This window comes from Eleutherodactylus coqui, chromosome 3, assembly GCF_035609145.1.
Source record: "Eleutherodactylus coqui strain aEleCoq1 chromosome 3, aEleCoq1.hap1, whole genome shotgun sequence".
Taxonomy (NCBI): domain Eukaryota; kingdom Metazoa; phylum Chordata; class Amphibia; order Anura; family Eleutherodactylidae; genus Eleutherodactylus; species Eleutherodactylus coqui.
The window spans coordinates 44581784-44605620 of record NC_089839.1 but is presented as its reverse complement, the minus strand read 5'-3'; the positions used below and the strand labels follow the sequence as shown (position 1 = coordinate 44605620).

The 23837-nt window shown below is 44.7% G+C and overlaps 2 protein-coding genes across 4 annotated transcripts; one reads left to right on the top strand and one right to left on the bottom strand.

Annotated features, from left to right (window-relative positions):
- Positions 1–1323: 1323 nt before the first annotated feature.
- On the top strand, positions 1324–8916 carry LOC136619729 (homeobox protein unc-42-like). Its single transcript, XM_066594488.1, has 3 exons — positions 1324–1414; positions 6367–6608; positions 8521–8916. The coding sequence occupies exons 1-3, from the start codon at positions 1324–1326 to the stop codon at positions 8914–8916; spliced, it is 729 nt and encodes a 242-aa protein (XP_066450585.1).
- A 4301-nt stretch (positions 8917–13217) lies between these two features.
- On the bottom strand, positions 13218–23440 carry MCFD2 (multiple coagulation factor deficiency 2, ER cargo receptor complex subunit). Of its 3 annotated transcripts, none has more exons than XM_066595538.1 (4): positions 23286–23440; positions 19098–19262; positions 14455–14614; positions 13218–13368 (listed from the first exon to the last, which is right to left on the bottom strand). In XM_066595538.1, exons 2-4 carry the CDS (start codon positions 19253–19255, stop codon positions 13237–13239), a joined length of 450 nt encoding a protein of 149 aa, XP_066451635.1. In that variant the 5' UTR covers positions 19256–19262; positions 23286–23440; the 3' UTR covers positions 13218–13236. The 3 variants fall into 3 exon arrangements, with proteins under 3 accessions (XP_066451635.1, XP_066451637.1, XP_066451638.1); XM_066595540.1 differs by having other exon boundaries at positions 23282–23385; XM_066595541.1 differs by having other exon boundaries at positions 19098–19200; positions 23286–23383.
- Positions 23441–23837: the final 397 nt, after the last annotated feature.

The window sequence follows — 23837 nt, the reverse complement described above, 5'->3', positions numbered from 1 at the left end:
TAAGAGCAATGCTCGCTCGAGCAACTGCTCTTAGCGAGTATGCTCGCTCATCTCTACATGAAAAGGCTGCTTCCAGCTACTTGAAGTAGCCCGTGCACAATCCTAGGTGTGAGCTGCGTGCTTTCAAGGCTCTCATAGGAGCCTATGGAGAGCATGCAGCAAAGATAGGACATGTCCTATCTTCTGTGCGCACCATGGAGCTACATGCGACCTGCACTCGCATGTCCAACCTTTGTTAGGTGCACGCCGTTTCGCGCACCTAACATTCTTTCATGTGAACGCTTCTATAGGAAGTGCATTCTGTGCGCAGCTACGGTAGCAACGCGAAAATTACGTTCCTGTGAACGAGGCCTTAGGCAGAGCACCTAGTAGGTGTAAGGGGACTTTTAAGGCCATGCATGCTCCTCTGGGAAATATGCAAATAGGAAGATAGAATAATGCCTCTACAGCACCACCTATTAGAAGATAGTATTCCTGCAAGTCAATGTCTGACCTTTTAACAGGTCTTGTAACAATGACTGGGAATAAAAGCCAGAAGGAAAAGAGAACCATGTACAGACAGAATGTTTGGGGGGTTTGCCCCTCATCAGTGTACAGTAGTAGGTTGCTGGCTAGCTAGTGATTTTTTCACAAATAATACTGTTATGGTGAAAAATGTCCCCCTTTGATATGTGGTCACTACCCACTAGTGGTACTATGCTGTAATACCAGACACAGCCATGTACAAGAGGGGCGCCTTTTATGGAAAAGCATGCAGATCCTAATTTTATCCCACAAAACCCCTATAAGAAAGGATGATCTGCATGCTATTAAGCATGTCTGTCTGCACAAAACACTTCTAGATGAATTTGCCCGGAAAGTGTGATTATAACAAGTTGTAGGTAGCACATGTGTAATAATATTGTAAACTCCGTGTAAGGTCAAAACTCTGCTAACTTTTTCAATATGTTGCGTCTTAAGAGAATACAAAAAGCAATCTTCGCTTCTCTTTGTCCACTTCCCTCATGCCACCCACAGTCAGGGATGTCTATTATCCAAACTGTATGCACCTTACAATGGGTAGAGGCTCCCGGCCTCCTGCAGTCAATGTCTCCGTCAGGTCAGAGGTTGAGCCGGGGCCTGTTCTCTCCTTCCCTGATTAGCCTGCAGCTCTATGTAATTAGCAGGGGATGGATGGGATTGGAGGACTCATCAGACAAGGCTTGGGATGACATCACACCTGATAACTTAAAATTGTGGGAAAAAAAGCAGGAGCTGCACCAGTGCGACGACCAAACCTCCAGCAACTGGACCTCGTAGGACACCAGATAAATCAGCCGGAAGATGGAAGATGCAAGAATTAAAGCCTCCAAAAAGAAATGTACAGACTACCACGAAGTCTACACGGAGATTGCTGCAGTGACATCAACAGCGGGTAAGTGGAGCTCACATCCAGGTATCAAAGAAATAACTTCAACTATCTATCTATCTATAATTTTCTTTTTGCCATTTATCATATTTGTATGTCAATCTGTTTATTGCATGTATTGTTTTATCTATCTATCTGTCAAACTCAAATAGGCTTTACTGGCATAACCAAATATCTATTTCATTTCTATCTATCTATCTATATATCATATCTATCTATTTATCTAATATCTGTATCTATCTCATCTATCTATCTATTCATCTAATATCTATATCTATCTATCTATCTATCTATCTCTCATATCTATCTATTTATCTAATATCTATATCTATCTATCTCATCTATCTATCTATTTCATTTCTATCTATCTATCTATCTCATATCTATCTATCTATCTATCTATCTCATTTCTATCTATCTATCTATCTATCTATCTCATATCTATCTCTCTCATATCTATCTATTTATCTAATATCTATATCTATCTATCTCATCTATCTATTCATCTAATATCTATATCTAGCTATCTATCTCTCATATCTATTTATCTAATATCTATATCTATCTATCTCATCTATCTATTCATCTAATATCTATATCTATCTATCTATGTATCTATCTATCTCGTATCTATCTATCTATCTCATATCTATCTATCTATCTAATTCTCTATCTATCTCTCTATCTCATATCTATCTATCCCATATCTATCTATCTATCTATCTATCTATCTATCTATCTATCTATCTATCTATCTATCTATCTATCTATCTATCTATCTATCTATCTACCTATCTCATATCTATCTATCTTTCTATCTCATATCTATCTATCTATCTATCTATCTCATATCTATCTATCCATCTATCTCATATCTATCTATCTATCTATCTCATATCTATCTATCCATCTATCTCATATCTATCTATCTATCTATCTCATATCTATCTATCCATCTATCTCATATCTATCTATCTATCTATCTATCTCATATCTATCTATCTTTCTATCTCATATCTATCTATCTATCTATCTATCTATCTATCTATCTATCTATCTATCTATCTATCTATCTATCTATCCATCTATCTCATATCTATCTATCTATCTATCTATCTAATATCTATCTCTTAGCTCTATGTCATATCTATTGCTCCCCATACCTCACCCCCTCCCTTCCCACTACGCTGCTCAGATTTACTCGGATTCAAAACCCTCATTATATGTTGTCTCCACTTAATATTATAACCTCTAGATGCAGGTCAGAGGCTCCCCTGGATGTAATAAGTACATATAAAGTCGTATTTACATCGGTGAGTGCGATGTTGGTCAGAGAACCTCGCAATGATATTGCACTTGCACACATGTGATTTTGAATGTGAGTGCGATGCGTTTTGAAAGAAAAATGCATCTTTCTTATGCGATCTTAAAAATGCGATTATCATGTGCATTTTTCACGGACATGAAATTTGATTGTTATTTCTATAGGAAAAATAAAAATCACATTGCACTCACATGGAAAATCACATCTGCATGCAGATCCGATGCAATTATTTTTTTACTCCCATAGTAAAAAATAGGCAAAATTGCCCAAAAAATAGAACAGGCTGTAATTTTGTTGATCTTGTAGTGATACTGCGAAGAAGAAATTGCCCATATAAATAGATAGAGTGCAAATAATAATGGGTTCTCTTTTCGTGTGAGTTTGCAACGTACAGAACCCGTCTGATAAAATCGCCCGTGTGCATGCGGTCTGAGTCTGCAATATATACAAACTATTGTCATAAATCAGTGGAGCAGGAAGGTCCAGGATGGCGCTGCAATATCCATCACCATGTATCTGTAATACGGTCATCAGGCCTCATACTATAACAACATATAGGTGTGCATGTGAACAAGATCCTTCACACTACCGTGTGTTACCTCCACAGCCAGATGTCACATTGATGCATTGTGACCTGTCCCGTCGTTGGCATTTTATGTGGCATTCTTCTCTACTAGAGAAACCCAAGGAGTCAAAAAAACTCATTACAGTTCTGCATAGAAAGAAATCGATGAAGAGTAAATATTCGTTTTGGCTCCCGATTCATCAACTTTTAGTTTCTGTTCACTTATTTTTGTCAATTTGATACAAATCTGCTATTTCTAAATAATTATGCAATTAATATAACAAGTTTGAGGTCATAAATAACGATATGTATCAATGATGAGCTAGTTTAGCTTACCGGATATTACATATTCAACTTCTTTCAGATTTGCTTTTTTTACCCCACTCCTCCCCACTATGGGTTCACAGCACCTCCCCGCAGTGATGTGGAGATTCAATGACTGAAATAGCCTAGTACAAGAGCTCTGCTATCTCCGGCTGTCCCATTGAAGATGAATGGAGCGGCACCGCACATGTGTAACCACTACTCCATTCAGTCTCCCCCTCACTGCATGGGGTGCAGTGAGCCCACATTGAGAAGTTGAGGGGGCACAGAACTTCCATTCTCAGGATTGGTGGGTCCCATGTCCTCGTTTTCAGGTACAGACTTTTATCACCTATCCTTTGGGTATTTTTGGGAATACCCCTTTAAGTTATTACTACCTGATGTTCATAAAACATTACCATCACACCAGGGATGGATACATACAGATGAGGCTCTCTGTGCAAGAATAGTGTATGTGCCTCCTGTTCTCCATTAACACATCCCAGAGCATCTCAGCTTACACCTCTTTCACAGTCCATCACCTACAGAAGTGTGCTCTCTTAAAGGGATATTCCAGAACTTTTACTATTGATGACCTATCCTCAGGACAAGTCATCCATAGTTGATCAGTGGGGGTCTGCAGCTAAGGATCTCCACTGATTAACTGGCCCCTTATCAGTGCAGCAGGGCCACAGATCGTCATCAGTGATCAGGGCCGGAAGTATAATTAAACCCTTAAGCGCTTTTTTTCCATTTTCATTTCCGGGTATTAGACTCTACTTTTGAAGCATCATAACATTTTTTTTTTGCTGTACTGCTTTAAAGAAAAGAAAATATCTTTCGAAAAACACTTAAAAAATTTCTGCTGGCATCTTCTGACCGCCATAAATTTTTTAATTTTTTTATTGACATAGTTGCATGAGGACTTGTTTTTGCAGCAGGACATCTTGTAGTTTCCATTGCTACAATTTTGCAGTATGTATGAATTTTTGATTGCCTTTTATTACATTTTTTCTTGAAGACTGGGTGACCAAAAAAAGCACAATTCTGGAGTTTTGTCTTTTGTTTTGGACAACATTCACCATGCAGGATAATAAAATTACTTTGATAGATCAGACTCCTCCAGGCACAGCAATACCAAATATGTTTTCTTCATTTTATTAGACTTATATATATATATAAAATTAAATATATTTTTTTATGTGTGTGTAGGAAAAGTTTTTTTAACTTTTAGTATCTTTTATTTTTTATAATAAGTAAAAACTTTTTTTTGTTATTTTTACATCTTTTTTTTTAGTCCACATAGGGAACTTGAAGTTACGATCGTTTGATCACTTCTGAAGTGTACTGTAACACCATCAGATGGTGCATTTTGTGGAGCAAGTTTAGCTTCCGATTCCAATCAAACCCCAAATGTATGTCCTGTGTCATTAAGGAGTTAATGACCTATCCGGAGGATAAGTCATTAGAAGTAAAAGTCCTGGAGAATCCCTTAAACTTTTCTCATAGCTTAACATATGGCAAGATGACAGATGTTATCTGCTGGCCATCCCTCACCCTTGGGCTCCTATGAGATGTAAAACTATATACATTTAGCATACACATTTCTTACGGGATGACTGTCACAAATACCATTTGTTATTTGCAGGCTTTCATGTTAAGAAATACATACGTTTAAAATAAAGTGTTTTTTTTATTGGTTGCTGCAAGAATTTATTAATTTTGTATCCTGAGAGATTGGAGTCCTTAAAAGGCTTTTCCAAATCAATGAAAATTTTTGGTGAAGGCATGAAATAGTTAAAGATAAAAATCTAAAGCGTACTCACAGCTCCTATCCACTGCTGGAAGTATTTCTTCTAGGGGAGAATACAATGCCATAGAATCATAGAGTTGGAAGGGACCTCCAGGGTCATCGGGCCCGACCCCCTGCTCAGTGCCGGTTCACTAAATCATCCCAGACAGATGTCTGTCCAGCCTCTTTTTGAACAATTCTATTGAAGAGGAACTCACCTCCTCCCGTGGCAACTTGTTCCACTCACTGATCCCCCTCACTGTCTAATATCTAATCTGTGTCTCCTCCCTTTCAGTTTCATCCCATTGCTTCTAGTCTTTCTTGTACAAATGAGAATTGGGCTGATCCCTCTGTACTGTGACAGCCCTTCAGATATTTGTAGACAGCCATTAAGTCTCCTCTCAGCCTTCTTTTTTGCAAGCTAAACATTCCCAGATTCTCTAACCATTCCCCATAGGACATGATTTGCAGACCGCTCACCATCTTGGTAGCTCTTCTCTGAACTTGCTCCAGTTTGTCGATATCTTTTTAAAATCAGGGATCCTAGAACCCTAATTAAAAAAAAAAAAAACATGAACAAACTGGAGGCGCTACATAACAGCACATGGAATGCCTACAACTACATAATACGGCTGTGCCACGTGCATAACGCCTTAGGTAAAGGGCATTTAATTCACTTCTTGCTGACATCTTCACGGTGTCTCCTGATATATGTAATGTCTTGGAGATGTTTTGGTTCCCCTTCTCCTGACTGACACCTTCTAACAATCAGATCCCTTTGATGTGCTGGAAGATCTTTAAGGACCAACTAAGAAAATGTCAGGAAAATCCTCCTAGAAGAGCGGACCTTTATATGGGGAAATCAGTATCACTGTATATAAAGGCAGCGGAGTGCGGACTACTATGTAACAGGAGTTTACATGTGATATATAAGTACTTTACACTGATAAATTAGATTCTCTCTTCACTTTTAGACATCGATGGTTCCTATAAGGGGTTTACAGATGTCTCCGGCGTAGATGGCGGTGCACTACTATCATCGAACAGACATATTCCACCCCATTATCCAACTCCCACGCGACGTAGACACCGCACAACGTTTAGTCAAGAGCAGCTGGAGCATTTGGAGGCAGCTTTTAGCAAGAATCACTATCCTGATATATACTGCCGTGAGGAACTGGCAAAGATCACCAAGCTGAATGAAGCAAGGATACAGGTGAATGTTATAACGGTCTGCAGCGATAGCAATAAGAATGAATTAATGATGGTGTAGCTAGGTTTTTCTGCACCCCGGGGGCAAAGATATAGTGGAGTCCAGATCTGGACAGCTGAGGGTAATGCCCATAGTATGGCTTCTGGGCAACCATGATGTACCTGAAAACTGCACAGTAAGCATTTTGGCACAGTTTGTATAATGATTGTTAATGGCTGCAAGTAAAGCTGCCGTTTACCTGCAAAATTATGCAATCATTTAACAATCAATTTGAAACCGCGCCAAATAGTACCTCGGCACAGTTCTCGGCTGTTCATGCTGTAATGTAACCGTAGTCTGAGCCTAGGGATGCAGCTTAAGGCTGCCTGTCCACGGGCGTTGCGGTATCCCGCGGCAGAGAACCGCCGCGGGATACCGCTGCCTGGGAGCAGGAGCCGGGTCTCCGTTTTCAGCCTGACCGCGGAGAATCGCAGCAAATCACAGCATGCTGCGATTTGCCGGCCGTGAGCGAAGAATCGCAATGATTGTCCACTCGTGGACAGGGGGGAAGCGCTCTCCATAGCAACACTATGAGAGCTTTCACTGCATTCCCCACGGCCGGATTATCGCTGCGGGGAACACAATGAAAACCCGCCCGTGGACAGGCAGCCTAAAGGCTCACGGATCCTGGTGCAACTTCTTTTCATGGCTGCAGGTGACATTGCATCTGTAACTTTCTGCTGTTTCGCTGGATCTCTTAAGGCCCATTTACATGGAACGATGATCGCTCAAAAATCGCTAAAAAAGCGATCATTTGAGCGATAATTGTTGTGTCTAAATGTGCGCCCATCGTGCACTGCTAGCTGATCGTTAAATTCAGGTCAACCTAAAAATCGTCGTTCAGCCTTATCAGCAGTTCTCCACGGGGAGTGCTGATAGCATTGTTTCCTGACGGAGAACAAAGGAGCTGAAAGCAGATAAGAGCCCTCTGGCTATTAACTGCTTTCAGCTAAGGCTTCATTTGCACACTTAATTGCTCTTAAGTAGCTGAGTAGCTACTTAATAGTTTATGCAAAATGATCGCTCATCGTTCCGTGTAAATGGGCCTTTAGGCTCTTATGTTCATATAAAACTACGTTCAAAGAAAATCCGCATCAGAAATCCGAGTGGCTGCCGCAGATTTTCATTTGTTAGAGCTACAGATTCACGCATGGATATCGGATGCATTAAGAAGTGACATTTCACTACTTTTTCTTCCACATGTGGATTTCAAGTATACATTACAGCATTGGTACTCATTAAACTAATGAGAGAGCAGATGTGGATTTTGTTATTGATTTGATATAGAATCGGCACAGATTTCACATAAAATATGCATAAAAAATGTCATGTGGTCTTAAGTGACCCATCGCAGTACTAGGAGCCAAGGGTGGTGTTAGGGTCTTAAGAGATCAAGGGTGTAAACCCAAGAATTATGTTCCCCCTGCTTCTCCCATACAGTAATAATTCCCGTGTGCCCCTTGCAGTGATAGTGCCCTTCTATGTGCCCCTTCCACAGGAATAGTGCCCTCCTATGTGCCTCCTTCACAGTGATAGTGTCCTTCTATGTGCCCGCAAACAATGTTCGATCTTTTTTAGGGCAATTGTCATTTCCATTTGAATTCCATCTGGCTGTTTCTGTTTTTTCCCCATTGATTTCAATTGGTTTTGAAAAAACAGAAGTACTTCCATTCACTTCCTTTCCGTTACGATCTCCATTTTATTAACTTAACCAGTAGTGCATGCAGCTGCCCTGACCGCGTTTTTTGGGATGCCACTTGATACTGTACCAATGGGAATAAATCGGCACGGAATTCTGGAACCAGCTAAAAAACAGAACATAAAATGGCGTTCACCGATAAGCATTTACTTTACATCTAATTTCCATATATTACAGGTATGGTTCCAAAACCGAAGAGCAAAACATCGCAAACATGAAAGGACGAACCAGAAATCCATGACAGCAGGTGGCATGATTACGTGCAGCAGCCTAATGCCTGGAGTATGTTCTATGTCCCCCGCGACCCGTCAGTATCAGTACCCCCACACACTAAACCACATTCCGCGCTTCACGTCAATGGCCCCCACAGCTTATCAGCCGCCATCATCTGTTGGCCAGTTCATGTGTTCGAGCACACACCCTCATTTACCATCTGCTGCCCCTCCCTCCCGCCAGCATGACGATTGGTACAATTCACTCAGGTCCATCAATTCCCCAAGTACTGGATTATCATCATCCATGATTACTTTAGCACCGATGGCTGCATTAGATCCATCCAGTCACTGGAGTTAAACCTTGTCCATCTTTTGACAAGAACACTATGGACTTGAGTAAATGTTTAATGAGATATATTGCAAAACCCAGAATGCTCCGTCGAAGGATGTTATTCAAGACCTGCAGACTGGTGGAGGTCCAACTCCAGCACCCTTTTTGAAGGGGCTGTGGTCTCCCCAAGGACAGCACCAAACATCGAGCAGCGACTATGCTTGGTATTGACTTGAAAGGGACTGAACTGCAGGAAGGTCATGTAACCGATGAACACGATGCTACAAGCCAAAGAAGAGGCCACATCGCTCAACCGATTGCCACAGCCCCTTCAAAGAACTGATTGATGGTGGTGCCAAGAGTTGGACCCCCACCAATCTGATATCAACCCCATGCTAAGGCTTGATCATCAACATTCAAGTCCTAGATAACCCCTTTAACCACTATTAACAGGCAAGGCTAATATGCTTTAGATTAAGAATGGGGGTGTTACCTGCTTTCAAACTTTTACGTAACCACCTAACCGAACTCACCTGTGATGAACTGCACTTTTTAGGAATTTAATGGCAGACTTTCGCTTGTGCTGAACTTTAACCGGCTGCTATTCACATTTATGAGCAGCTCTGCTATAGATTATGCTTGATACCCAAAAATGACAAATTTATCACTATTCAGATATATAGCTTAGGCCTTACATTGAGCCATGATCCGATAAAACCCCTCAAAGGGGTCTTCAAGTCTTACAAAATGTAGCTATTATGTTATGCAACTTTCTAATATATTTTTTTGTTTCACTCCCTCAACATTTTCAAGATCTCTACTTGCTGCCAGTGAGTAAATACCATACAGGTCTAATTGTTTTTTAAATTAGTTTACCGTCCGTAGAAACCAATCACTATGCAGCTTTCATTTTTCGATTGCTGTTTAATAAATGAAAGCTGTGTTCTGATTGGTCGCTATGGATAATATGGACAGTTCCTGCTATTGTGATAAATGAGACCTGATGGAGGTGGTTTATTAATTCTGGCAGGGTGGGCAGACAATGTATCTGTATCTCTTCTCATGTAGCTAGATTTATCAACAAGGATCTTCACCTTTTTGAAGAAAGTCTCCAGAAATAAGTCACATGGTTAGAACAGTAAATGCTGCGGAAATTCCAAAGCTGGGTGTGAAGCCTCCCTAAGGCCTTATTCACACGAAGGTATATACGCAGCCAATTTAGCCGCGTCAAAAAATTGCGACCATATGAAGCATTACTAATACACTGTAACAACATGCAGCTGTGTGAGCAGGACATGAAAAGCAACTGTGTCCATTCACTGACAAAAACAGATCTTGAAAATGGCAAGGAGCAGAACCACAGGGCATGTTACATTTTTGCATTCCTTGTACAGTTATTACGCTTGATTTAGGCTAGGGCAACATGGTGACGTTGGCTAGGATACGGGTCACACGACCTAGGATGGCATGGAGCCTGGTATTGACCTAATCTAATAGAGGCCAACCTGGTTCACAAGTACCAAACTGCACCATGACCGCCCTGACTTATATTAGAGGACCGCAGGGCTATACTGCATTCTTCAATCTCGTGACCTACGTCTTGGCCAACGTCATTGTGGATGTAGCCTTAAGGTGGCTTTACACTGGACGACTATCATCCAATTAATTGGTCGATAGAGTGAATATTGCACATACTCACGGACACCTACCGGGTGACGAGCAAGAATGTATTCACTAGTCGCTTCGTTTTAGCTCAACTACAAATAATCACTGGTTGATTGAGTATCGTCTGGTGTACACAGGTAATCGCCTTCCAACAACTTTGCATGAAGGTAAACAGGCCTTTGCCATGCTCCTCCCACCGAACACTGATTGGCTCCTGCCTTTAGTTTTTGAACATTTAACCCACTTTACGCTGATTGGCTCCTGAAAACGCATAAATACATGAGAGTGATCCTCGTATGAACAGTCCATGCAGGTCTTCGAAAGAACGCTCGCTGCTGCAGACTCTCACCGGTTTGGCCTTCAACGGAACAGGCAGTGCTACACAGCCTCTCACAACAGCGAGCGTTCACCTAATCGCCGCTTGTGCGTATCCGTGTGTGTTCAAGGACTTTGCAACCAACGAGTTTGTGTTGGGGAGGGGTGGAAATTTCAAACCCAAAGAACCTCACGCGGCCCAGCTGATAGTTTGGCTCTTCTAAATTCTCCCAACAATGTGAAATTGAGCGAAGTGAAGAACAATTGCGCCGTATAGAAAGACACAACAGTCATTCGTACGTTTTAGCGACTATTTTGATTAATCCGACATTAGTTGTCCCGTGTAAAGCCGCCTTTAGCTGCAGACAAGAGTGGACAATCCCATTGGTTTTAGAAGCTGCAATTGTAACTCCGTTTTGCCTGCTATTATATGATTCACTATTGTTATGACCGATTTTTACAACTTAGTTGACATAACGCTCACAATAAATAGCATGTACAGGAATGTCTGCTCTTTCTTTGCCAGGTACACCGCCGTACGTATGTAAAGGGCTTGACAAAAAACCATCATATTCCATTCATACGACTATGGTGCCCAGCCAGGCATGTGTGGCTTTACTCACGGACCATTCTATAAATGGAAGCGGATACGTATTTTATAGCTCTGAGGGTCCATCACCTGGTTGGGTTGTGCATTGCCCACCATATTGCAGTTATTATTCTCTGGCTGGGTGGCATATATCACACTTTACGGCCTCCTGGAAGCCCTGAATGCAATGCTTCTATGGAAGAGTACAACGGCATCTGAGCGAACATGTCGCATCGTACAAAGTACAGGAAGCCATCTGTGCAGAATATCTGTGAGCACCCCTACAGAATAACACTGGGCCTGCATTAGACTAGATGTTTGAAATATGCCGTGGATTTTGACAACAGATTTCAACCTTTGAAATGCAAAGGTGCAAATAGACCCCCTGCGGGGTTGTGCCAGTTTTCTCCATTTAGCAGTGAATACTCTTGGTGTGAAGACAACCTAATCCTACAGTGTTGATCCAGAGGAAGGCAAAAATCCCGGACACCAATATACACCATTCTGATTCAGTGCAGCTGCTCTTATCCTCATTGCCGCTTGCATCTACTATGGTTACAGCAGTGATGTGCCGTATACACCTGACCCTTGAAGCCAATCACTGGACTCAAGGGTGTACAGCTTAAGACTGTAGCGGTCAATGACTGGCTGCAGTGGTCACTAGTGTATATGGATACGTCATTGTTGCAGTTTGTAAACACAAACTTGTAATGAAAATGAGGGCGGCGATGACGAACCAAGTAGTATAATTTAACTTGTTGGTTTTAACCATTTCCTGCCCCCTAACTTGTCAGGTTTACATGAACTCAAGACTCAAGGTTTCCCAGGAAACATTGTCCATAGCATCAGACTGCCTCCACCGGCTAGTCTCATAGTGCATCCAGGTGCTATTTCTTAATCAAAAAGCGAAGCCCAAAGATCCGGCCATCCACAGAAGAAAAGATAATTCTTTCATTCCTCCATGGTCCAGTTCTGATGCTCAGGTGCCCATTGCAGGTTCTTTCAATGGTGGACAGGGGTCAGCATGGACACTCTGCTAAGTCTGCAGCTACACAGAAAGTTGTGATGCTCTGTATGGTTTTGATACATTTCTATCATAGCCAGCTAACAAATCTATGGCTATACCATTTCTGCCTGCTGGGAGGACAGTTTAATTATCATTACCTTCTACATTCACCTAAAAAAGCTACAGAGCTTAAGTATAAAGTAAGGGAGAATGATCTGTGATCTCCTCTATTATAACTGTGTGACAGACACAGTGTGGTCATCAACAGTAACTGTAATAGGAGATACAGTTTCTACAATAGGGATATTGTAATGGCGTCACTCAAACTCAGAAATGGACTAGTTTCAGACATTATAACCCCTATGCAAATCTGAGAATTGAGATCACATGACCATTTGAGGACTCCAAGTGTTTCGGAGAGAAAGGAATAACTAACCAAGGTAACACTAGCTCACTTATATATTCTTGGGAAGGGGGTGGGGTGATATAGCCATATCATGAATGATTGCCCTTTAAGAAATAGATATGTATTTTAAAACACATTGAAGGAGCTTTAATATAAACCATCTAGATAAATAAGAGATCTCCTATAATAATCGTGGTACATCATTAATTTGCATAAACTGATCACAAATTAACGACCAAAGGAAATCAGAATGGTGACCCCACAACAAAATACAGACGACTCTGCGGTACAGAACGATAAACCCCAGAGATGGAAACGGTGAACAATCACATTCAGGAGAGAAAATATCCATCTGCAAAAAAGTCTTTATTGCATCGAATTAGCAAATTCTGCATAATCAATGAAGCCGTCCTTATTCTTATCATCATCCAGCAGCACTTCGTCCACCATGGTGATGATTTCTTGCTCGGAGACGGTCTGCGTTGGATCGTTACCCCCCTAGAAGAAACACACAGAGATGGGATGAGCTTGTGTACTGCATGCGGTCTGTTCCTGCTTACATTTAGGGTGCACTTACTTTTTCACATGGGCGGTATGGATAGTGGAAAGCTCCTTTTACACTTTAAGGCTAGGTTCACATGGAGCGGAATTGCCATTGAAGATCCGCAGGAAGAAAAAACAGCTGCGTTTACAGTGCAAGCCAAAGTCAATGTCTATTGGCAAACAGCTGTTCTCACAGAACGGAATCTTTCCGCACTGCAGAATTGTTGCTGCGTCGCGGTTTTCGAAGATGCAGCATTTAAATTCTTTGGACGTTTCCGTGGCGTTTTTTTCTCTGTACGCCTCCATGTCTGCAGACAAATCCACACTAAAAAACGCTACTTCCAGGTTCGCTATACTGTGCATGGTCCTCGCGGCTCGCCGTCAGACATGTGCAGTAGAGATCTTTTAAATCTCCTGCTTTGCTGCAGGATCCGCTCCCTATCCGCAGTGTCAGCTGCGGGCGGATCAGAGGGCTTCCATTGACTTCAATGGAACCCATCCGTGTGGGAACCGCAGCAAAGTGGAGCATGCTATGATTTGCTTTCCGGACCAAAAAGCGCACAAAACAAATCCGCGTGCCTTAATTAAGTTGCGGACGGCCCATGCTTCTCTATGGGCGGCTTGATTTGGGAATCATGCGCACGGATTCTGCAAATCAGATCCGCCCGTGGACATGAGGCCCAAGTCTAAGGTCTGAATTACTTTTTGGAAACAGGTGCACTACCTGGGCATTTGGGGGTGTAGCCTATATGAAAACGATGGGTCACAGGTCCATAAAAGGTTTGGACCATCCACCAGTTTTGCCCCAGTATTGACATGTTGCACATACCGATGAAGCATTACCTATCTGTGGCAACCAATCGTGGCTCTCACAGGTGATGTCACTATGGACCGCTGTATTATGGCGACATGTCATGCAATGCCCTATATTTCTTTTCTGACAACTGTTGACAAGGGACGGTTGGGACGTCCTCATACACGTTAGATGGTTGTCAGATTCAGCGGACATTCATGTAAAGTCTTACGATTTTGATCACAGACCTCTTTATGCACATGGGAAATTGCCGTTGCCAGCTCGAGGCCGTCCAATAAGTTGTTGCCATCGTAGTCGTGCATCTTGAAATAATGAAGCTGCAGCTCCTGAGGGGACATTTCTACTTCTGACTTCTCAACTACTCCTTCCAAGTGCTCCATTATGTGGCTGAGGGGAAAAAGGGGATAACAATACATTAAAGATGCTCCAACTCTAGCTCATGGCCACCATTGTCGAGTGATTGCTACCTGCATCTATAACAGCCAATTCCCGTAACCGAAGTTTGAACATAACTTGAGGGAACTTTTGCATGGTCACGAGTAATCACTTAAAAGAGCAATTATGTCATCCCGAGTCAGCGAGAATAACTTACTTTTCGAAGTCTCTTGGCGTTCAGCTCACCTAAAAACCAAGCGACTATGGTCTCCGTGTAAACAGACAGTCATTCATCTATGACCGACTGCCTGTTTATTCTGACTGGAGGCAGCAGGAAGAGATTTCCGGCCCGCTCTGCCTCCATTCTGTGAATGACTATCTCCTGTGTTGGGAAGGCTGTTGGGCACAAAAGTAGGCTTACTGTCTATACGTACATACGATATGCAACTCTGAAAAGGACTTGCTTTACTTGCAGCATCTAGACATAGAACCACATACACTTTGCTCTGAGCTCCCATCATCCAGGAGCCCCTGCTGGTTCATTATCTGTACAGCTCACAGGTTGTTGATTTGTGCACTAAAAGATTAAAGGGAACCTGTCACCAGGATTTAGACCCCCTGTCAATGGCCGTTGCAGAATATCGCCAGTGATATTCCATCGTGGGGGAGAGCTGTCAGATCTCTGCAGTGAGCCTATCTGACAGATAGGCTCACCGCGAAGAATCGCGGCATGGCGCGATTTAGATCCCGTAAGCGGAGAATTGCTATGACTCTCTGCTTGTGGACGCTGGAGCTGCGCTTTCCATAGCAAGGCTGTGGAAAGCGTTCACTGCGTTACCTGCGGCCGGATTATCGCTGCGGGGAACGTAATGAACAATCGCCCATGGACAAGCAGCCTTAGGCGGCTACTATATGTGGGTAGGGCATAGAGAGGGTTGTTTTTTTTAATACCATTGCATTAACCAGAAATCCTGATATCAAAACTTTTCCCCCTGTGTCTGCAACATGTGGCTCAGGTGCAGGGGTAGCTTAGGATCCAGTTGACTTCATCGTTCACTTGCGCATGCGCCCGGAGGAGGCATCAGCAACGTCTAATAAAGTCATAGAGTTTAAGCGCCATCACAAGCGGCCAAAACTCCCCCGGCGCTACTCTGCGCCACATCTCACAGACAAGGCACGGGTGTGGGATTTGTGGAGAACACAGGACCTTGTAAGACCAGATAATCAAGGCGACAGGGAGTGGTAACAGAAGAATAATTAATATGCCGGACTCATCTCTGCCTCATTACTGTACATGGAGGAAATAGTTTGGATCGTAATTTATGAGCAGCAAAGTACTAAAGTATTTTAAAAAAGCCAAACAACAAAAAAAATGCAAGAGGCCCTAATAAGCTGCATGGATAGGAGTTGTCAAAAGCGACAACCCCATGAAGGTCCGATACATCACATAGAATTTCGAGCATTTACGGTACGTCCGTACAAGACGGATTTTTACTACAAAAAAATCTGCAACGAATCTGTGTGTGAACTAAAAATTGTGCTTTGAATTTCCCGTGGAATCCCCCGCTGTGTTGCAAAGCGTCAAATCCGCTGTGAAAATCTGCAGTACGAATTGAGATGCCATAAATAGGAAATTCACACTAAGGGCTTATTCAGACGAGCGTGAACGCGACTATGCTCACCGGCACGGAGTGTAGGTGCGCCTGAACAAGGGGCTTCCCTTCCCCTTCGCCAGCTTTTCAAACTTTGCGCCAGAGTTTGAAAATAACCGCGGTAAGATAGGCATCGCCCGATTTTTCACGCATGGATAGGGCAGGTCCTACCTTCTCTCCGCCGTACAATTAACGGCCAAGAAAAAAGCTAGTGAAAACGAAACACTGAAATCCCACTGAAATGAGTAGTTTTGTTTGGCTCGTTATGTGTCCGTGGTTATCACCGCCACATAAGGGGAGAAACCAGCGTTCGTCTGAATCCGCCGTAAGTGTCGCTTAACGCTGCAGATGTTCTTCGCAGCGTGTGCAGATGAGGGATTTTGGAAAATCTATTCCAATATGCGGTCACTGTTTGGATTTTTCACGGTGTTTATACCTGATGTGAACATATGCTAAAACGTACTGCAGAACTTCCCTTACTTGGCCTAAGGGCTTCAGCAAACGATCGTGTTACGCAATATGCTCGGTCCTGCGCAATTTGTTTTTGCTAAGTGAACGAGTACATTTTGTGCTGATTTAAATGGCTAATTAGCCGGACGCGGTGGCGGTGACCGTGGGTATGTGCTGTGTTTAGCGCATTCCCACGCGTGCGGATGTGCGTGTTTGAGCACCTCCCACAGACCTCTATGGGGCTCTTTGGTGCACAAACACGCACAAGATTGAGCAGGTACTATTTTTTTTGCACCTTGGAATATAATGGGCGCAAACAAAAAGAAGAGAGGATGAACATATTGAAACCCATGGGTTCTATTCTCCGTGTTATGCATACGGGAAAATCCGACATGGAAAAACATGCTTGTCTGTTTGAGCCCAAAGGCTTATGGACCCAAGTAGATGCGCGAGTTACCTGATAATCAGCTTTTAACTCACTGCGATTTAGGGCCCTTTTAAATAGGCCGATAATTCGTTCAGATTCCTGCGATCTAGCGAGAATCTGATTATTGATCAGAGCATGGCCGCCTGCACAGGGCCGGGTCGGATTCAAACTGCGAGATCTCACAATGTAATCAGACCCTGTGCCCCAGCAGTGACCCCCGCGAAACTGGGTGGGCGAGTCGGAACACCCCTGCGAAAAACACAGTCACCAGCAGTGATCATTCTTATACAAAAGCACAAGAATAATCACCATTTGGACGACTTATCAGGCATCTGCACCAAGCAGGTCGTCCCATGAAAAAGGGCCCTTTGTGATCTGTTCTTTCTAATCATTCTGCCTTTGCTGGATCAGGAATCATCTCTCTGTACTCTGATTCACGGTGCTCATGTGATAGACCTGCGTTTATACCCAGCAGCCAATCAGAGGAGGCAGAACTGCAGGTAGAGGAGAAAGCAGCAGCCTGAACCAACGATGGGACAGAGGCGCGCCTCCCTGAGCCAACGATGAGACAGAGGTGCGCCTCCCTGAGCCAACGATGAGACAGAGGTGCGCCTCCCTGAGCCAACGATGAGACAGAGGTGCGCCTCCCTGAGCCAACGATGAGACAGAGGTGCGCCTCCCTGAGCCAACGATGAGACAGAGGTGCGCCTCCCTGAGCCAACGATGAGACAGAGGTGCGCCTCCCTGAGCCAACGATGAGACAGAGGTGCGCCTCCCTGAGCCAACGATGAGACAGAGGTGTGCCTCCCTGAGCCAACGATGAGACAGAGGTGCGCCTCCCTGAGCCAACGATGAGACAGAGGTGCGCCTCCCTGAGCCAACGATGAGACAGAGGTGCGCCTCCCTGAGCCAACGATGAGACAGAGGTGCGCCTCCCTGAGCCAACGATGAGACAGAGGTGCGCCTCCCTGAGCCAACGATGAGACAGAGGTGCGCCTCCCTGAACCTACGATGAGACAGAGGTGCGCCTCCCTGAACCTACGATGAGACAGAGGTGTGTCTCCCTGAACCAATGATGGGACAGAGGTGCGCCTCCCTGAACCTACGATGAGACAGAGGTGTGTCTCCCTGAACCAACGATGAAACAGAGGTGCGCCTCCCTGAACCAACAATGAGACACAGGTGCGCCTCCCTGAACCAACAATGAGACACAGGTGCGTCTCCCTGAACCAATGATGAGACACAGGTGCGCCTCCCTGAACCAACGATGAGACAGAGGTGCGTCTCCCTGAACCTACGATGAGACAGAGGTGTGTCTCCCTGAACCAATGATGGGACAGACTACTCCAGACTACCTGTAGTCACTGTAGCTAAACTGTTTTCCCAAATTAGAGGCCTGCCCTAATGGAGCGGAGAAAAAAAAAAAAGAGAAAAAAAAAAAAGGAGCCAAGGAGTAAACACTGAATGAAACAACAGGTATTATGAAATAATAGCAGGTATTGTCTATATACATTTTTTTGTCATGTGACTGTACAGGAACTTTAAAATGTTTAAAGGTTATTTCCTATCCACAAGATAGGGAATAATTATTTGTATGATGGGAGTCCAACTGTTGGGAACCCCAGCAATCACTAGAACAGGGGGTCACAAAGGTCTCCCCGACGGCATAGAGTGGTGGTCCCACATGTGCACCTCTGTTCCATTCATTTGAATGTGACTGCTGGAGATAGAGTTCAAGCACCACCGACTATCTCCAGCAGTCCCATTGAAATGAATGGAAAAGTAGAGCGCACAAGTGTCCTCCACTCCATTCATTCATTCGCAGACGTCCAAGACCCCCGTTCTTACGACTGGTGGGCATTTCAGCAGTCCGACTCTAATAAGTATCCTACTTAATAGGGCATAAATTATTTTTGTGGAATAACCCCTTTAAGGTCAAATGTTTATTTCAGGGCAATCTACTTACTCTTTATCATGTACCACATTTTTATCAAAATGGCTGCCAGTGGGCGCTCTCTCCTCCACTTTTGGATGCGCATGGTCCTCTGCTACCGTGGACAATATTAATACTGCAGAAACCAGATAACAGAAAACATAGGATGTGTGGGTCTTGTGGCACGTCATTGTGTTCCTAAGAGACAAACAAGGGTTAAAGAAGAAGGGAGCACATCTTACCAAACGCTATGGATGTACTACTGTAGCAGCAGTAGATCCCGCAGAAGACCAGTTACTGGGGATCCACATGCGGTTTGCACTTTCTGCTCTGTAGTATATACACGACTCAAAGAAACTAAGGGAACACTTAAAGGAGTTGTCCGGTTGTAGACTATTTATTCTCTATCCTTAGGACAGGTCATCAATAGTAGACCGGTGAAAGTCAATCGGCCAGGATCCCCACTGAACAGCTGTTTGCAGAGCCCAGAATGCTTGTGCACCAAGCTGGTTTTGACAGTAAGCAGACAGCTCCGTTCTTACTGAAGTGGTCATGCTTGGTATTGCAGGCCAAGATCCCATTAATTTCAATAGTAGCTGTGCCTGCAACACCAAGCATGGCCACTGCATTGGGAACGGAGCTGTCTGCTTCCTGCCAAATTTGTTCAGTGCACAAGTTCACCGGCCTGGCGAACAGCAATTCAGCAGTGGTCCTGGGTAACAGACTGCTGATCTACTATTGATTACCTGTCCTGAGGATAGGGCATAAATAGATTAAAATCCCTTAAAATCACACATCTCAATGAATTTACTGTTATAAATCATGTAATTCGTTGGGAACAAAATAACGCATCAACGGAAACCAAAGTGATCGACCAACCGGGGCCTGGATTCCAAATCACCCAGAAAATCAATCTGAGTGAGTTTCATCACACCAACTCATAAGGTGCCTCAGTAGTGTGAATGGCCCTATGTGCCTGTATGCACTCCCGACAACATATGGGCACGGTCCTGACGGCAAGTTAGTTCGATCGCATTACTGCACTGCATTACTTATGTAGTGCATTCTACTGGGACTATGAAAGCAGCCTATTACACTCTGCAGGGGGCGGGGCCTAATAGGCAGCGTTACAGGGCAGACATGGAGGCCTTTGCCAGGCTTTCAGCTGACATGGGAATCTCTTGGTACCTTGCAATCGCACTGTGGTGTGCCGATGTGTGAGAGAAGGAACACCCTATTCCCAGTCATCTGCTTAAATGCTGTAGTTGCTAGTGGCATATAAATGGTTAATCTGCCAAGATCTGAGGTTTCTCCACATCTGGCAGTTAGAGCAGGAGCCTGGCCGTTACTAGTCAAGATGTATACGCGGGTTAAAAGCCCATTAGTAAGGTCAGTAAAAAAGGAGTATTGGCCGTCACTAAGGGGTTAAAGGACTAATACCGAGATTACCAATTATTGCCTATCCACAGGACTGGGGGTCTCACCGCTAAAACCCCTGCTGATCTTGAGAAATGGGGCCTCGTGTTCCCTTCTGCAGTAACCCCACAGGGAGGAGGACACAGGACCCCTGCTCTTGAGATGGCAGGGGCTTCTGCTGTGTGACCCCCACCGATCAGCACGTTACCCCCAGTTCTGTGGATAGGGGATAACCAGTGATCTGGGTACGAGCCCTACCTGAAGGAGACGCTTGCAGGAGTTTGCTCAGAGTCGCACTCTTTAAGTTGGCCGGCCGCCAGCTGCTGGCGCAAACACTAAGACACATATATTCTGGCAAGCAGTCGGCTCTTCGGAACAAAGGATTTCATGGGCGCTTGTTTGCTTGGCAAAGAGGTGAACTTGTAGAAGAGAAAGGGATTATCTTCCTCCTCCGAGAAGTCACTGGACATACTCCACCAGCATCGCCCAGCCTCTCGGTCCTGTGCTCCAGGACACAGGGGTGTAGATGTCTGAACAAACAATGGCAGCTGCAGTACCAAACCTGGCCACTGCAATACGGACAGCACTATTTCCACCGCCATCTGCACTAACTGCTGGCTCAGCAAGCAGATGATTGGCAACCCCCAACAATCTACTACTAATGACCAACCTGAGGATAAGTTATCAACTGTAAGTCCGAGAGAACCCCTTTAACCCCTTAGTGGCATGGCCTATATTGGTTCTAGGGACGCAGTCATTTATTTGGAGATTTTCATTTGCACATTTCAAAAGCCTTAACCTTTTTAATATTCCATCCACATGGCCGTCCGAGGGCTCGTTTGTGGCACGTATAACTTTTATTACATTTTTTTTTGGAGGGCAGAGAGAGAAAACATCAATTTTGCCACTTTATTTTTTTGTTTTTTTAACAGCATGTTGGTACAACAAGAATATAAACGATATATATTATTTTTTAGGTTTTTCCACAATAAAACCCCTTTTGGGCGCCTGCACACGAGCGTAAATTCCGCGTCAGGATTTCCGCTGCTGGAAGCCTGCATAGGATTGCGTTAACAAACGGAATCCCATGCAGACGGCCGCGGTTTGGCCGTGTGAAATCTCGCGCGGGAGAACAAACCGCGGCATGTTCTATTTCTGAAAATAGAAAAGTCACTCACCCGCCGCCGGCTCCGGTCTGCGCATGCGCCGGCTGCCCGGCAAGCCAGCACATCAAACAGCCGGACCCGCGGGTGAGTACGCGCTGGTCCCTGCAGGCGCTCAGGTCGGGTCCCGTGGCGAGAATCCTCACCGCCGGATCCGACCCGCCCGTCTGCAGGCGGCCTTTCTTTGGAAATTATTTTTCTTTTAAAGTCTGGTAACTTTTTTATTTTCCCACGGCCGGAGCTTTGTGGGGGCGTGTTTACTGCGGGGCGAGCTGGAGTTTTTATTGGCATACTTCTGGGGTATTTATGGCTTTTTTGATCACTTTTATTTTTTTTGGGGAGACGAAATGAACAAAAAAAAAAAAAAAAGTTTTATAATTTTTTTTTAATAGCATTTACCGCTTGGTATTTGGGTGGATTTGATGTGCGGACTCCCGGGCCGGCGGCTGCCCCACGGATTCACAGCAGATACCGCCCATCGCCTCCTGTGGAGACCCGCCGCTTCCTGCTCCACTCTGTGCGGTTTCCCATTGAAGTCAATGAAATCCGTCCGTCCCGCGGCCCTTCCACGGTGAGCAGCGCGGTATGCCGAGAAATAGCGCATGCGATGTATTTCTCTTGCATATCTACACGCCAGTGAGCACGGATCAACGAACGTCCATTGACTCCTACTGACTCCATTCACCGCGCACGTGATACGCGGTGAAAACATGGCTGCGGACGTGAGCCCTAAATCAGTGATTTTTCCTGAAATGCGTTTTGCAAGAAAAACGTAAATCGCACTGTGCCACATGTCAAGCGCGTGAAAAAATAAATATCGCACGCCGTTTAAGTAGTAAAAACAGAAAACTCGTATCGCACGCAAATGAAATTCGCGTTTACCTGCAAATACCGTGCAATGAACTAACGGAGGATTGCGCCAAAATAGGATTTTTCTATCTTGCATCCTCATGTGAATGAACATGTTATTTTCCGGCGCGAGGTCCATCCATACCGCAATTTGACGCAACTCGCCTGCGTAAATCCGGCCTACGAGTGTGTTCGCACGTATACACTGCACTTTCCACTGCAGATTTGCTTGCGCAAAATCCCCGCCGTATGACAGTAGCGGCCAAGTAGAGGTCATCCGCGTTCTGCGTAATTAATTCGCAGCGTAAATTGACCGCGGATTTTAAAACCGCGGTGCGCTAATTACAGCTACGTGTTTCACCTCTTTGGATGAGGGGTTTAAAACCCACCGCGAGCTGCGGGAAATCCGTAGCAGAGAATACGTTTGGGTTGACGGACTACAGATCAGGACGGGCGCCGGCGCCGTATTCCGGCTCCGTACCGCCTTCCCGTAGACGTTTATGGGGTCCGAATTACAAAAACCGCATTCCCGTACGTAGGAGGCAGATTGAGCGCAAATTTGATTCAATTTCAGCGCGAAAATTTTCATTGTGCGCACCAAGCCTAAACGGGCCATCTCCTCGCCCGCCGCGCCCCGCCGTACGGTATTATCTGTTCCCATGACTATATATCTACAGACAACTTTGTCTGGGTCAAGTTCTGGGCTGAAGCTGCTGGGGTGCCACTTACAGCTGCAGGTAAGTACTAGTGATGTGCTGCTGGGCTGTATACACACACGTAGTGACGTACCTACCTCAGTACAGCGCTCAGCGTCACTACACGGCGGTCACTCCGGCTCTACCGCCGACCACTGCTTCAGCCAGCAACTCTACAGGCCCTACTAGCCGCGCCCCGAGTACACAACTCCAGCCAGGACGACGTAGATCGATCGGCGCTCTGCTGCTGAGGCCTGGATTGGGATTTTGGGGGCATGCGCAGTAGCCGCTAGTGCTCTTCAGTTCGCCATCATTGTGTTGGTAGCGGGGAGAGACGTGTAACTGTGTGAGGGCACCTGAGAGGCGGAGGGGCGGGCTGTGCAGCCGGCATGTCGCGATAGACAGCGAAGGAACGCTTGGGATCCGCAGCGCTGATTATCATGGCTGCAGAGCTCATGTATAAACAGTGAACCTGTTGCCCTGGCAACCGGTTACTAAGCCCTACATGACTGCGTCATTGCTGCCATTAAAGGGAACTTGGTACCACTTTTTTGTTACTGCAAGAGCGCCTTCACATGCACTTTTGCGCACGCCTCAGTGCAACGTATTAGTGCTGCGTACGAGGCTTTTAGGTGTATTTTACTGTACTT